This window comes from Epinephelus lanceolatus, chromosome 22, assembly GCF_041903045.1.
Source record: "Epinephelus lanceolatus isolate andai-2023 chromosome 22, ASM4190304v1, whole genome shotgun sequence".
In the NCBI taxonomy this organism is placed as follows: domain Eukaryota; kingdom Metazoa; phylum Chordata; class Actinopteri; order Perciformes; family Serranidae; genus Epinephelus; species Epinephelus lanceolatus.
Window position 1 is genome coordinate 17,942,015 of NC_135755.1, and position 14,852 is coordinate 17,956,866.

A 14,852-nucleotide genomic window follows, 5' to 3' on the forward strand; every position below is an offset into this window, starting at 1 on the left:
TTATATTTGAGGCCAATCTCAAAATAAAACTCCATGAACCTCTCCCACAAGTGAATGCGCTCCATTGTTGCGTTTGTTAGCAGTCTCTATGGGCCAAACTGACCCGGAAGTACATTATTTAAATTAAAGTTTTGCAAATGTTTTGCAAGATCAACGTCTTTTTTTTTTTTTTTTTTTGTCAACTGTCTATTTTTTCCCTTCCGTGTCCCTAAAAAATAAAAATAAAATAAAAATAAGCAATTGAACATTCATCAGAATGTGAAAAATGTTTTGATGCTCGACATTTTCTGGTGGAGGACGCCCAATCCTTCTTTCATGTGGTCCCGCACAATGTTAAAAACAAAACCTACACCCTTGCCTATGGTTTGATTGCATCATACAAATCATTGTTTGGCTTTAACAGTCTACAACTGTACATTTCTGTCCCACCTACTGGGGGTGTGGCATTTGGTTATATTAACTCCAGGCACCTTTCAGGTAGTAGCCTACCGGTCTTAGACACTGAGTACATGACATGTTCCCCAGACTTCAGAGACTCCTGCATCACTTGGAAAAAGGTAAGAGAGATTTTAACACCTGCAAACATTTTAAAGTTTCAGTTAGACTAAAAAGATGCATGCTGTTTTAGTGTTTGAGGTATACTGTAGTTTTAGTGAAGTCCATAGGCTGTAAATTACCAAATTCTTGGTTTTCACCACACTCAAAAATAATACTGTGACTTCAGGTAATGTGGGACAAATAAGTATTGTTATGATTTGATATATGCCTATGTAAAATCAACAGCCAGTCACCACAACTGATCTTGAATTTTTGCTACAACACATCTTGCCAATTAAAATAATGTCTGACATCATCACGGTGGGCTGTGGGCATGTCTTTACAGGAAGTCTGTGCAGGGCAAGCACATATAACATATATGCATGTATGTATGTATGTATGTATGTATGTGTGTGTGTATATATATATATATATATGTACATTTAGAAAAATGCTACATTTTAATATAAATGTATTATTATTATTATTTAGTAAAGCAACAAATATTAATTTATTTTATCTTATTTCTATTGTCTTATGTTGTGAGAAAAGCAATAACACATATTATAGAAGCTATTGTGCATGAATATAAATGGGCTGTGTTGTCAAACACCTTTAAAATCAGCGTTTCCCCACACCAGAGTGATAGGAAAGAGCTTCTGGTCCAGAGACAAAATAGTAAAAGATGCACAATAGACGACAAGTTGATCTTCAGTTGATGGTTTAATAGCGGCGCTGCGGAGAAGGTACAATCTCTCAGTCTGTCACATACATATAGACACTTATACAGTCGGCCAAAACCCACATCTGGAATTGTTATAAATTTCTATAACCCATGTGATGTTTTTTTTAAGGGCCCCCCTATGTAACTGATCTGTGGCATCCCGAAAGAAAATCACATCATCCATCAACATCAATACCTTGGGTCTCTGCCCAAACCAGATCCAGATGTGCTGGCTATCAATCAATAAAATTAATACAAACACTTGTCACTTCATCCTAACACAGAGCTATTGGGTAAACTTCCTGAAGCTTTTTGTATTCAATACTTTTTCCACAACAATGTATGTATGTGTTTATACAGTATGTATATGTTAGAATTGGGGGTTAGGCATTTAGTTGTTAAAGGGGAACTAACTTTTTTTCAATCTGGGCCCTATTTTCTGATCTACTTTTGTCTAAATGAGTGATAGGATGTTCAATATTTGACATTTCTCCAGTACGAAGTTAGGGCTGACCTGCCTGCAGCTCGTGAGCATGCGCTATATTAAATAATAGGGCACTCAGACAGCGTCAAACAACGTCAAAATACGTCCACTAAAAGTGCATTTATTTCACACAGATAGGCTCGGATTGTTAGTATAATTATCCGACAACATAACGGAAAGGAGAAATGAATGTCTGTGTTTACCTTTAGCTGGATTCAGACATGTTCCTCTGCCTATTGCTGCTCCCTCTCTCTCCTCATCCACTCTTCAGTTTCAATGAGCTCTGCCTCCATGTACGTCCATGTACTCCGTGTTCAAATAAATACGGGCGGTCATCTAATTCAAATGGCTCATCCAGATCCAGTTGGTCGAAATCGGGTAAAATTCGGACATGTTTGTTGTGGCAAGTCAAAACACTCACTCAGAGAGTGAAAGTCTGGCTCTGAAATCTCATGTCTCGCAAGATTCTTCTTATTCTTCTTTTTTGGTGTTTTACGGCAGTTGGTCTCGTGAGACTTGAGTTGTTGCAGGAAGTTACCGCTACAGCGAGCTTACAAATGTGACTGTTTGGAGTAGTCATGGCTGAATTTTTACCCAATTGTGACCAACTGGATCTGGATGAGCCATTTGAATTTGATGACCATCTGTATTTATTTGAACACGGAGTACGTGGACGTACACGGACGCAGAGCTCATTGAAGAGGGACGAGGAGAGAGAGGGAGCAGGCAGAGGAAGTGTTTTGACTTGCCACAACAAATATGTCCCGCTCCAGCTAAAGGTAAACACAGACGTTCATTCCTCCTTTCCGTTATGTTGTCGGATAATTATCCTAACAATCCGAGCCTATCTGTGTGAAAAAAAATGCACTTTTAGTGGACGTATTTTGACGTTGTTTGACGCTGTCTGAGTGCCCTATTATTTAATATAGCGTGCGCTCAAAGGCTGCAGGCAGGTCAGCCCTAGGTTCGTCCTGGAGAAATGTCACATATTGAACATCACTCATTTAGACAAAAGTAGATCAGAAAATAGGGCCCAGGTTGAAAAAAACATTAGTTCCCCTTTAAGGGTAAGGCCAGGGGTTAATGAATGCATTATGCCAATGAAGGTCTTCACAATAGAAAAACAATTGTGTGTGAATGTATCACATTTTATAAATCGATCTGTTTTGTATGTTAAATCAAAATCTATAAAGGTTTAAAAAATCTTTGCTATAAACCCTTTTACTGTAAGTAAACAGTATGATGTTTGTTGGTGGGCGGGGCTTAGCTGGAGGCAAAACAATTCTCCACAACCATTAGCTAGCGCTAGCTAGCAAGTTCTTTTGGCTTGTTCTAGACAGTGGAGGAAGATAATATGATGGGTGTATTCAGAATAGTCATTCAGAGTGCCGGAGTGTAATTTGGCACAAACTGGACCATTTGTAAATTCGGAGCACTGTCAGAATAATCGGTTATACAGAGCGAAGGGCAGAGCACACTCTGGGCAGAGCGTGAGCGGAGTGAATGTGTTATTAACTTAACTGTTCGTTAATTCATACAGTAAAATAACGCTCCGTTTATTCGACCAACAGGGCTCTCATTTTAGTGTAGAGCATAGGCCTGGAGGGGATCATGCATTTGGTCATGTGTGCATGAGTGTGTGTGTATGAGTATATCTGTCCGCAGCTAATCTTGCAAACTACTGGACCAATCAGCTTCATATGTTGTGTGCACATGTATGACTGTATGCTCAAGGATCTCTCTTGGTTGTGGTGATTCCTAATTATCAAAAACCTGTTTTACTGACTGTTTCATACCATCATTGACTGGTGACTCCTCACTCCTCTTAAAGTAGGAAGTAAGAAATCTAAAGCAAATAGTCGTAAAATCCTCCTAATATGTCACAAAGACTAAGGAATAATGTTCATATAACATACTGATCTCACGGACAACAATAGTACAGCCAGAATATTTGCATTTAAAAAACATTTTTACGGTCCGCAAATCATGTTTATGTTTTGAATTTGTGTTTTGGCCTGTTGCGCCACCCACCGCCGTCTACCAGTCATGCAGTCAGTAGAATCTCAGCATCAGTTAGTTACAACTGAGCTACAGCAACACAGCAAGCAGCATAAGCAGTGTCCCGGTACATAGCATTAGCAGCCAGCTCCTCCTCAGCTGTATCCCGGCAGCAGCGTTAGCGGCAGAGAAGCCGGACTTGCTCGAACGGTCCGCTGGAAAACCGAAGATCAAGGACGCGGTGACGCAACCCTGCCACGGCAGCCGCCCGTGGGCAAACAAATCAGTCTCCAGCGTGCCACTGTCCAGCAACCTTGAATCTGTAGGGGAGGGGGGGCAGACACGACTCGTGGCAGTATTTTGAATTTGAGTGCAGTAATCGTTTTGGCCACATTCTTACATACAGCGCCTTTAACCAGCTGGCAGGGTCCGCAAGTTTTCCAAAAATTGGCTCAGCTAAAAACAACAAGCCCTACTGTCTGTTGCCAGCCACATTTTGGTCTTTGTGGAGACTCCATAACACAATTCTATGGAGAAATTTGGTTTCAGATTAAGTCCATGCTTGTTATGTAATGATCCACTGTAGTTAGGCACAGAACGAGATGATAAATCCACCCCTTATTTTTTTGTTATCTTCATCACCATCTTTGTCTCTCACCATTTTCTCTCTTTCAAGGGAGCCTGGAGGGATAATTCCACCGCCTGCAGCTCTCCATGGTCCAGCTGTGACCAGGGGCATGTTCAATCTCAAAACATTTTGCACCTGAAACAGTGTACAACAGGCTTTGAGGTATGTTTTCTCTCATTTGGTCATTTGGTGGGTGTGTTAGAGGTGTACCCAATCAGCAGCAACATGTAGGTATATCAACCAGATTCAGGTAGATCCTTAGCTAATGTACATACAATTTGTATCCTTGTTTCAAACTTGCTTTGGCAGTGTAAACAAATGTTTCCCTAGCCAATAAATCTCTGAATGGAATGGAATTGACATGAACCTTGCCTTACTAATAGACAGTGCGCCTGCGTAACACAACAGGGCGTTCAACGCACCACTGTTTCTGTTTTGCATATGTTTTACTATGTTTTGTTGTTGCTGCTTTATGTAAGGGATAATGTATAGTGAGCCGGTGACTGTTGAAAAATACTCCTGACAGGGGAATGGAACCCTGACGCGCAGCAACTGGACAACTGTCACAGGCTCACTATACATTATCCCGCTTAGAACATGGCTTACTACTAAAACATTCAGTGATGTGACACAAAACAATGATTAAAGCATGTTTTATTGATTCAAAATTCGCAAAAAGAAATGTGTCTGTACTCTGTGTCCATGGCAACGGCAGCCTAATGATAATTAATATTGAATTCACCCTTCGCTAAGGCCTGCCCCCCTTAGTTACTGTTGCTAAATCCGACAATCTTTTGGTTTCGGGGCTAGACTGGCATGGCACTCCCACTGTCCACACTCTCCATTTGCACATCAGGGCATCAGTGCAGCTATTTTTTTCCCCTTTTTTTGGACTTGGCTATAATATATTTATTTGTACTCAATCACTTCATGTTTATATATAATAATAAACAATATATAGATATGATAGCACCATGCACTTAACTGTTGACTTTTTTTTTAAAGAAAAGCCATTTAAGCAACAAGGAATTGTTGTTAACAGAGTACAGTGCTGGCTGCAAGGACAGAATTGAAGAGATCATTACTATTGTGCTCCTTTAGTTCTAGAACCGGTTCTGTTCAGGATTCTTTGAACCTTGGTGCTATCAAGCGAACCAGCCTGCGTTTTTAATCAGTTTTGAGCCAAACCATTGCAATCAAGGACGTGTCATCAGTGGAGGGCATTGCACAATGCTCAACATAAGTAAACAGGAGAATGTAGCTTGCATTTGTTGTTATTACAGATGTGTTTGTTATTTTATCCAAAAAACAAGTGTGGACCAACTATTACTGAGACCACTGCATAATCTTTTTTCAGACTATTTCTAACTTGACTTTGTCATTTCTGCCTTCTCCATCCTCACTTCCAATCTGTAGAATATGACACACCCATGGTACACAATTCAGGTTTGGTTTTGGGTTCCAAATTGGTTTTGAACCAATTTGTCTTCTATTTGAAATGCTCTGAACAGTTCCAATGTTCCATGTTGGTGGAAAAGGGGTATTTGTTAAGTGTAACACTACCCATTCATAGAGTCTAAGATAACCAATGTTTCATTTCTCATTTTTAATATCTAGGCCTCACAACACTGAAAGTCTGAAATGGCCAAGAGACCAGCCCTGTCTACTGCAAAAGGTGGACAAATTTACGTGGAAAGTGAAATCAGAGATTCATTTTCACTTTTGGATGTTGTCTGTGCAAATCAGTTTGAAGGAGAGATCATAGATCCAACAGTTGCTGATCAGACCGAAGAGAACTTTTACAGAGGGGCCCCTCCTGAATGGTTAAACTTTCACATTAGTGAACAGGCAGTGTCAGATGGCACGGGAACTCCTTTCATCAGACGAGATGGATACGATACACTCGTAGAACAAATTCAGAAACAGAGAAAATTCCCTAGAATATCAGTTGTTAATCTGTTCCACCAGCCAGGATGTGGGGGGACCACGCTGGCCATGAAGGTGTTGTGGGACTTGAGGAAAACCTTCAGAAGCGCTGTTTTAACAGACTCAACCTCAGACATCACAAAAGTTGCAGAGGAGGTGGTCCACCTTTTCACAGCAGGCAGCCGAGGCCACCAGAACACTGTGCTGCTGTTAGTAAATGATGAGCAGATTCTGGAAGATCTGCAAGAGAGCATTATGATGAAGATTGCTGAGCAGAAGATAGTCATCCATATGCCTGTGGTGATTTTACTCAGCTGCGTTAGAAAGGATGAAGTTCTACAGGGTGACCAAGTTTTCCTACAAGATGTACTTTCTGAGACAGAGGAGAAAAAATTCAGTGAGAAAAAGGAAGAACTTTACAGAAGGTTCGGTGATAAATGCAATCAATTCCATGGCTTCAACATAATGCAAACCAGTTTTTCTCAGACTTACATCCATGAAGCATGCTCTGTATTCAAAAACATCAAAAAAGCAAACAGACCAAAGAAGACCCAGCTTGTTGCCTTTCTATCCCTGCTGAATGCCTATGTACCAGGCTCATATCTCCTGGAGTCTCAGTGCCTGGATTTCTTCAAACATGACGGCTACATCCATGGAGACTTTTCACTGGAGGACAGAATGGAGCCCTTTAGCCATCTCATCATCACCTTCCAACCAGATGGATCTGAAAAGAGGGTCTGCATGGCTCACCCTATGATAGCACAGTGCTATACTAAATTGATGGCTGAGGCAGGTGTGACCAGAAGTGACACAGCAAGAAACCTCTTGACCTGTTTGTGCAGAGGTGACGTTCCTCAATTTTTGGTTGGTTTTGTCAAAGACATGCTCACCAAAAGAAGACCAAAACCAAAAGACATGAAAACTGAAGAGAACCCAATCAGTAGTGAGAAAATGAAAGAGGAAAGATTTTCAAGACTGATTCTGGATATTCAAAGGATGGAGAGCAAGAAACAGAGTGCATCAGTTTTAAAAACGGCAACAAAAAAGTTTTATCAAAATCCATTTTTTCCACAAGCACTTGCTCGTTTTTATTACATAGAACTAAAACACTACATTCTGGCAGAAATGTGGGCAGAGAGAGCAAAGCAAAGAGATCCCCTCAATTCATTCATTGCGGATACACTGGGCCAAGTCCATAAGAATCATCTGAAGAACATAGGCCGTCATGCCACACCAAGAGAGATTTTGCAGCTGGCCACAAAGGCTATTGAAGCTTTCAAAGATGAAGAACGACTTGCTGAAAATGAACGTGGGACAGACATGAAAGGAGATGGCAAGACCAAAGTCTCAAATGTTTTCAACAGCAGGGGGCAGTTTGGTTATCTACAGGTTTGCAACCTTGTGTATGACCTACTTGTCAGTCACAACGAAACTTGGAGAGACGTTCTCACAAAGAATGTGTCCTTGGGCTCTGTCCTTGAAGCACTTGGAGACAACAAACTCTTCAGATTTTACGATCTAATAAACAGCCTCAGAGATGAGGTTGACAGAAAATGTGCATTTTTTGACAAATATCTGACTTACTCAAAGCCCAGCACGAAGAAAGATGATCCCTCATACATTTCCAAAGACACCTCAGAATGCTACAGGAATTATGTCGGAGACTCCCCACTGAGGCATTTCAAACAAAAAGGCGCTGATCTCATCCAGAAGCTTAAACAAAACCGGGTGGACACCTCTGTTGGAGTACTCTCCTGTCTTGACAGAGAATGTACCGAATCAGACCTTAAAGAAATAACCACATGGTGGGAAGAACTCTTCCTGCACAAAGATTCAGTAACAGCGGTGGCCAACTGCATCCTCGCAATTCTTCCTTCTAAATGCAGAGAGAGAGAAGAGAGAGAATTTAAACTGCCTCTGATTCCCGAAGATTCACCTGAGCTCCACATGTTAGCCCTCCTCCTGTGCTGGCCTACAGACAGTGAAGACAAATGTGTCATCAACCTCGGGAAATTCATTCTGGGTATGCAACATGCCTACGAACATGCATACAAGATGCACTTTCGATCAAGGTACCTCCGCCCTCTGTTTTTCATTGGAAATGGTCAAGATTTGGACAGAATTGTTCACAGTAAGGTCCTCGAAGAAATATTTCTTGACTCAAATCAGGAAACAATACAAGATTGGAGCAACAACTGGAGGAACGAGAAGATTTTCCAAGAGCCCAAGGTCCAAGAACACCTTCTCAGAGTGACAGGGGAGGTATGTAACTGTAGAGTCTATGCAAATGTTGGTGGCACATCGATTGAGCTGGACGCAAACCTCCGAAACAGCCTCTGGAAACATCGCCAAGTATTTTTTTACCTTGGCTTTACCATCAGAGGACCTGTAGCCTTTGCCATCCAGACAAAACCTGCAGAAAATGGTAAGAAGGGTATAATGTACTACAGTTTAATCATAATTAAATACCTACCTTGTAGTATTTTCAAAAATTAGTTCCATGTTTAGGTCTAGTTTACCTTTGTCACTATTGTTGCTCTGTGATTTATCTTGATCTGTTCTTTTCTTCTCTGATCTTGAAGAAAATACATAATACTTGTATATTTTAATTATAACATTGAAGAGAAAGGTCTGTAGATTATCAAAAGTAGCTGAGGCATTGTTTTTAAAGAGACATATTGTTATCAGAGTTGGGTATAACACGTTACAAAGTAACGCGTTAGAGTACTTTGATTACTTTTTGCAGTAACGAGTAACCTAACGCATTAGTTTGCTGTTTGAGTAATCAAATACTTAAGTACCTTTTCAAACAAAACATCAGTTACTTCCGTTACTTTTAGAACGCTGGTCCTTCAGCTCTGAAACAGCAACGACTGTCTTTTGGTTCTAATAACGGAGATAAGGTTAAACCTATCAGTCTGAAAGAAGCCACGGAGCTTGTGGCTCACTACGTGGTAGAAGAAATGCTGCCATTGTCTACGGTGGAGTCTTAAAAAAATGTGACTCGCTGACAGACATATTTCAGACTAAGGACTTGCATTATGCCTGGTACACACTACACGACTTTTCTGCCCATTCTGACAGTCACTATGTCACATTACACGATTGTGGAGTCATAAAATCGTGCTGTGACTTGGCCGACAGACATGACACACTACAAGCTGGTACTCACCAATTATCCCCGGTCGTCTTTCACAGCGTGTGTGATGTCATCGGGTTATTCTTGTCCTATTTTTATTACTTTTACTATTATTTCAGTCACTGTGTGTGTTCATGTGCCAGCCGAAATGTTGTTGTAGTAACGTAGAAAGCGCCAGCAGATGGCAGGAGCTACATCTGAAGTACCGTACGCAAACATTCAAGCTACTGTATCCTCCACAACCAAGTTCCTTCAAATGTTTCACAATAAATGCCTATTTAGAAAATGGAGGGATTCCCTCAGCCGAGGTTATAAGGGGCTTTTAATTTGAAACAAATTCAATGCGATGTGTTAACTTTATAAAGACAACAGGAGTGGATAAAAAGTAAATATATAAACACACAGAGGGATTAATAAATAACGGACCGTCTATAATGTAGTTTGTTTCAAATGAAGCTGGGAGCCTCTGCAGTTGTGGTGAGTAAAAGCCCCACCGCTATTTGTTAATGTTATTACTTTTTATTACACGGCTCTATTAAATGCTGTAATCTGATTGGTCAGTCGCGGCATTCAGCGGTCTGACCAATCAGTAGCTAGTAGCAACAGTCATTACACAGTTGCTATTTAGCCCAGCGTTGCTAGGGACGCTGCCCTGCAACACTGCAGCTGTCAAACAACTTCTGAGGGAAAAAACAAACAGAAATGGCTGATTTTAACATTTCTTTTAACTTATTTGGAGAGTAGCTACAAGGATTTTGAGGAATAGGATGCCGCTGAAGAAAAAGAAATGGAGAAGGAAAGAAAAAAATCAAGCGAAAAACAGCACAAGGAACTGACACCTGAAGAGCTTCAAGTGATAGAGGAGGAGAAAGATTAAATAAATGCAAAAAAGACAACAAAATGGGCTACTGTACTATACTGTACTGTACTACTACTACTATACTGACGGACTTTCTCTGCCAAAAACAAAAGAACACGGATTTGAATACACACTCGGCAGTCATGCTTAATGACATTTTATGCAAGTTTTATGCCCGCTGCGCGTCAGGGTTCTATTCCCCTGTCGGGAGTTATTTTCCCAGTATTCACCTGCTCATTATACATTATCCCTTACATGTCCGACCGTGAGGATGTACCATTGTTTGCTACCTTGATGCTAATGACAGTAACATTAACTCAGTGGGTTGACAAAGTGCCTCTGCTGTTTCACACCATCATTTCTCCCTTTTACTCTGTGTGGTAACATCCCTAGAGGAAATATTAAAAACGCTGGGGTGTTGTTGTCATACAGTTGTCTACGGCAGCAGATCGTTCTGTGTTTCTACTGGTCAAAGTGACGGCTGTGATGGGAGAATTGGATCTCAGTGAAGGGCAAGTGGTCCATAACTTTCATTTTGGAGACAAAAAAATGTAGGCTTAGCGCCCTGTGGTCCATTGCCCAATAGGAAATGTAGAATACTCAAAAGTACTTTAAAAGTGCTTGAGTTACTTTTCTCAGGGAGTAACGCAGTAAAGTAACTGGTTACTTTTCAAAACAGTAATGCAGTTAAGTAATTTGATTACTTTAAAAGTAACCCTTACCCAACTTACCCAACTCTGATTGCTATATACACACACACACACACACACATATATATATATATATATATATATACATATATATATATATATATACATATATATATGTTAAATGTTATTTTTCATCGGGCATCACTAATGAATTCCCATTCCATTCTCAGTGATGAGCAGCTCAGAGCCAGAGCAAATACAACCTGACCCGTCTGTCTCAGCAGATACCACTGGAGGTAAGAAACATGCAAAAATAAAACTTGAAAAATGATATGATGACTTCACATTGAGGCCTTGAACAACATTGCTACCTTTTGCTCTTTTCATTTCTTTGATTTACAGTTCACTTTGTTTGCTTTGCTGTTATCGTCCTGCCTCAGGTCAGCATTTTGTGGATCACCATCGGACAGCTCTGATTGAGAGAGTGACGGATACAGGAACCATCCTGGATAAGCTCATGGAAAGGGGGGTGATCTCAGATGAGAGCTATGATGCTGTGAGAGCTTTAAAAACCACTCAAGACCAAATGAAGCACATTCTTCAGTGTTTGGTTTCAGCCAGCACAAGAGACAAAGACGCTCTCTATGAAATCCTGAAAGGGATGAGAAGTATGAAGCCTCTCATAACTGAGCTTGAAGAATGTGAATAAAGGAACAAAACATAAACGTCAAAGGCAGTGCTGTGCCCTTGGACATTTGACACAAAGGACACTGGACACAATGTTATCCATCAAATGTTTCGCCTCCCCCTTACAGGGTCAAACAGTCGAGCACTTTTAGTAATGGACTTATTAGTCTCTGCTGTGAAAAGAGATGCTACAGGTTATTTATATCAGCTGATCTCCATCTGACACCTCTGATGAAAATAATGACTTCATTTAAAGGGACCTAAATGGCAGCACTTTGCCCCATTAAAAATCACTAATTATAGCTTTAAAACACAACCAGTTAGTGATGGCCAAATGAGGCCTCATGAACCACTGTCTTTATCTTCTGAAGCCACTAGATGGCACTGTCTGGTCAACAAAGGTTTGAAAGCACACTTCACTGCAAGTCTTTCAGCCTTTATCTTTAAACCAAGAGTGCCATCTGGTGGGGTCAGAAAATAAAGAAAGTGGTTCACGAGGCTTCATTTGGCCATCACTGCCAGGCATGTTCCAGCAGAAACATGATCCAACATCGGGGAGAATTTAACAACATCAGCAAACAAGTTTACATGTTTCCCTGACATTAGCATGTAGCTACATGTAGCAGTGTTGTGTCGTTGCAGCAGAGGAATGTTTTTGTATTGCGACATTTTCTCCCTTGAAAAAAATCACCAGTAAAAGCTTCTAAACACAACTGAATATGTTGCAGCAGGAATATGATCTGGAATTGTGGAGAAATTAACAACAAAGGCAAACAAGACCATGTTAGCATGTGGCTTCATGTAGCAGTGTAGGCTATGTAATGTAAACATTAGCATTTGTAGCGTGGAGCAGATGTCCATATAGAGAAATCAGTCATGAGATGATGTCAGCTTGTCTCGAAAGTCGAAAAAAAAAAACACAGGAAACAGAGTATTCAGAAGGGTCTGAAGCCTGAGGTTTTTGCTCACAGGGATTACTTCTATATACTTTTACCTAATTATTTGAAACTTTGACCACAATTAATATAAACATCTGACATTGTAACACAATATATAGGACGGAATAAAAGGAACAGCATAATAGGTCTCCTTTAAGGACACTAGGTTCCTAAAACTTCAATCATTTGCTTGATATCTATTTTAGCATTTTGTGGTCTGGGTTTATGAAAAATATGAAAATATTAAATGTGTTAAGATGACTAAAGATCATGCAACATGTAAAGAAACATGTTTTTTTAGTGGAAATATTTTTGATATATATTTTTTGTACTTTAAGTCTTCTTATTACTTTATTTTATGTTAATATTGTGTTTTAAATCAAGCGAGATGGGTCAAGCAAACCTAGTGTGATTGTTAAGGTCACATTTAAGTACATTTTTAAAGACAGATTCTTTTGTTTAAATGTTGTTTAAATTGTATATGACACTTGTAAATCTTTATCATCTTCATCGTGCCAGAACCTGGGCAGAGCTCCAGCTAGGGTGGTCAATTTTTTTTATTATTATTATTCTTGTAAAAGTATGTGAGGGCAAACACATGACTTTTGATGTTTCACTGTAATGTGCTTGACTAAAAACTGTTGGATTTGTGTAGTTATGAAGAGACTTGAAGGTTGGTTTGTTTTTTGTTTTACTTTATTTCTTACCAGGAATCCAACCAGGTCCCTTCAGCTAAATGATAAGACCAGAATAATCTGTACGTTGAGAGTCTTAATATAAAAGAGGTGAATTATTTCAGTCTTGTTCATTGATTGTTTTTCCCTTAGAACTGCTGTCTGTCATTTTATGTTCTTTCTGTACTGTTGTGAGAATAAAAATATTAAGAAGAATGAGTATACACTCATCAGCCCTTTATTAGGAACACCTAACTAGTACCAGGTTGGACCCCTTCTGCCTTCAGAGCTTTCTTGGTGTCATAGATTCAACAAGGTCCTGGAAACATTCCTCAGAGATTATGGTCCATATTGACATGATAGCGTCACACAGTTGCTGCAGATTTGTCGGTTGCATTCATGATGTGAATAAAATCCCCCACACCATTACACCACCACCAGCCTGAACCATTGATACAAGGCAGGATGGATCCATGCTTTCATGTTGTTTACACCAAATTCTGACCCTACCATCTGAATGTGGCAGCAGAAATCCAGACTCATCAGACCAGGCAACGTTTTTCCAATCTTCTATTGTCCAGTTTTGGTGAGCCTGTGTGAACTGTAGCCTCAGTTTCCTGTTGTTAGCTGACAGGAGTGGCACCTGGTGTGGTCTTCTGCTGCTGTAGCCCATCTGCTTCAAGGTTGGACGTGTTGTTGGTTCAGAGATGGTCTTCTGCAGACCTTGGTTGTAACCAGTGGTTATTTCAGTTACTGTTGCCTTTCTATCATCTTGAACCAGTCTGGCCATTCTCCTCTGACCTCTGGCATCAACAAGGCATTTTCACCCAGAGAACTGCTGCTCACTGGATATTTTCTCTTGTTCGGATCATTCTCTGTAAACCCTAGAGATGGTTGTGCGTGATAATCCCAGTAGACCAACAGTTTCTGACACACCAGGCACCAACAATCATGTCACGTTCAAAGTTACTTAAATCACCTTTCTTCTCCATTCTGATGCTCAGTTTGAACTTCAGCAGGTTGTCTTGACCATGTCTACATGCCTAAATGCATTGAGTTGCTGCCACGTGATTAGCTGGTTAGCAATATGTGTTGAACAGGTGTACCTAATAAAGTGGCCGGTGAGTGTATATTGTCTGTATACTGTGACATTTTCTCAGATTTGTATAGTCATATCGGGTTTTCTTAGGCTATATGTACTTATATATACTAATAAACTCCAATTAAAGGCAAGAGTGTGTTATCGTATTGGTTGAATCTGCACATTCACACAAATAACACTGAATGCCATTTGTACATTTTCACTGTCATTTTGTGAGGACCTTCTTTTCCTGGAAAAAATACACAGTGATATTATTTTGCAAATTTCAAACTGCTTTCATTGGGTGTTTAACCTCATTGTGAAACTGACCACTTGAGACAAATCCATAATAATGCAGATTCAAAATTATTTTTATGAATCATTTTCAGTGTCCCCCAGCTGCTGCTGCTGATGTGTTCTGACATCCTGAGCCACACAGAGAGATAAAAAAAAAACATCCCAGAAAACACTCCGTTGAAAAGACATTTAAGAATGTATATGGTCACCATCAGCATTTTAATTCTTAT

General features: G+C 40.1%; 1 protein-coding gene across 2 annotated transcripts; it reads left to right on the forward strand.

Annotated features, from left to right (window-relative positions):
• Positions 1–455: 455 nt before the first annotated feature.
• Positions 456–13,464, forward strand: LOC117246426 (sterile alpha motif domain-containing protein 9-like). 2 transcript variants are annotated; one of them, XM_033610304.2, is made up of 5 exons: positions 456–557; positions 4,420–4,533; positions 5,989–8,722; positions 11,176–11,241; positions 11,386–13,464. In XM_033610304.2, the coding sequence occupies exons 3-5, from the start codon at positions 6,013–6,015 to the stop codon at positions 11,652–11,654; spliced, it is 3,045 nt and encodes a 1,014-aa protein (XP_033466195.2). In that variant the 5' UTR covers positions 456–557; positions 4,420–4,533; positions 5,989–6,012; the 3' UTR covers positions 11,655–13,464. The 2 variants fall into 2 exon arrangements, with proteins under 2 accessions (XP_033466195.2, XP_078020306.1); XM_078164180.1 differs by lacking the exon at positions 11,176–11,241.
• The last annotated feature ends 1,388 nt before the right edge of the window (positions 13,465–14,852 follow it).

Coding starts and splice junctions, on each gene's coding strand:
- LOC117246426 (XM_033610304.2), top strand. CDS start 6,013: ATGGCCAAGAGACCAGCCCTGTCTACTGCAAAAGGTGGACAAATTTAC. Junction 8,723..11,175: donor GACAAAACCTGCAGAAAATG/GTAAGAAGGGTA, acceptor TTCCATTCTCAG/TGATGAGCAGCTCAGAGCCA. Junction 11,242..11,385: donor CTCAGCAGATACCACTGGAG/GTAAGAAACATG, acceptor GTCCTGCCTCAG/GTCAGCATTTTGTGGATCAC.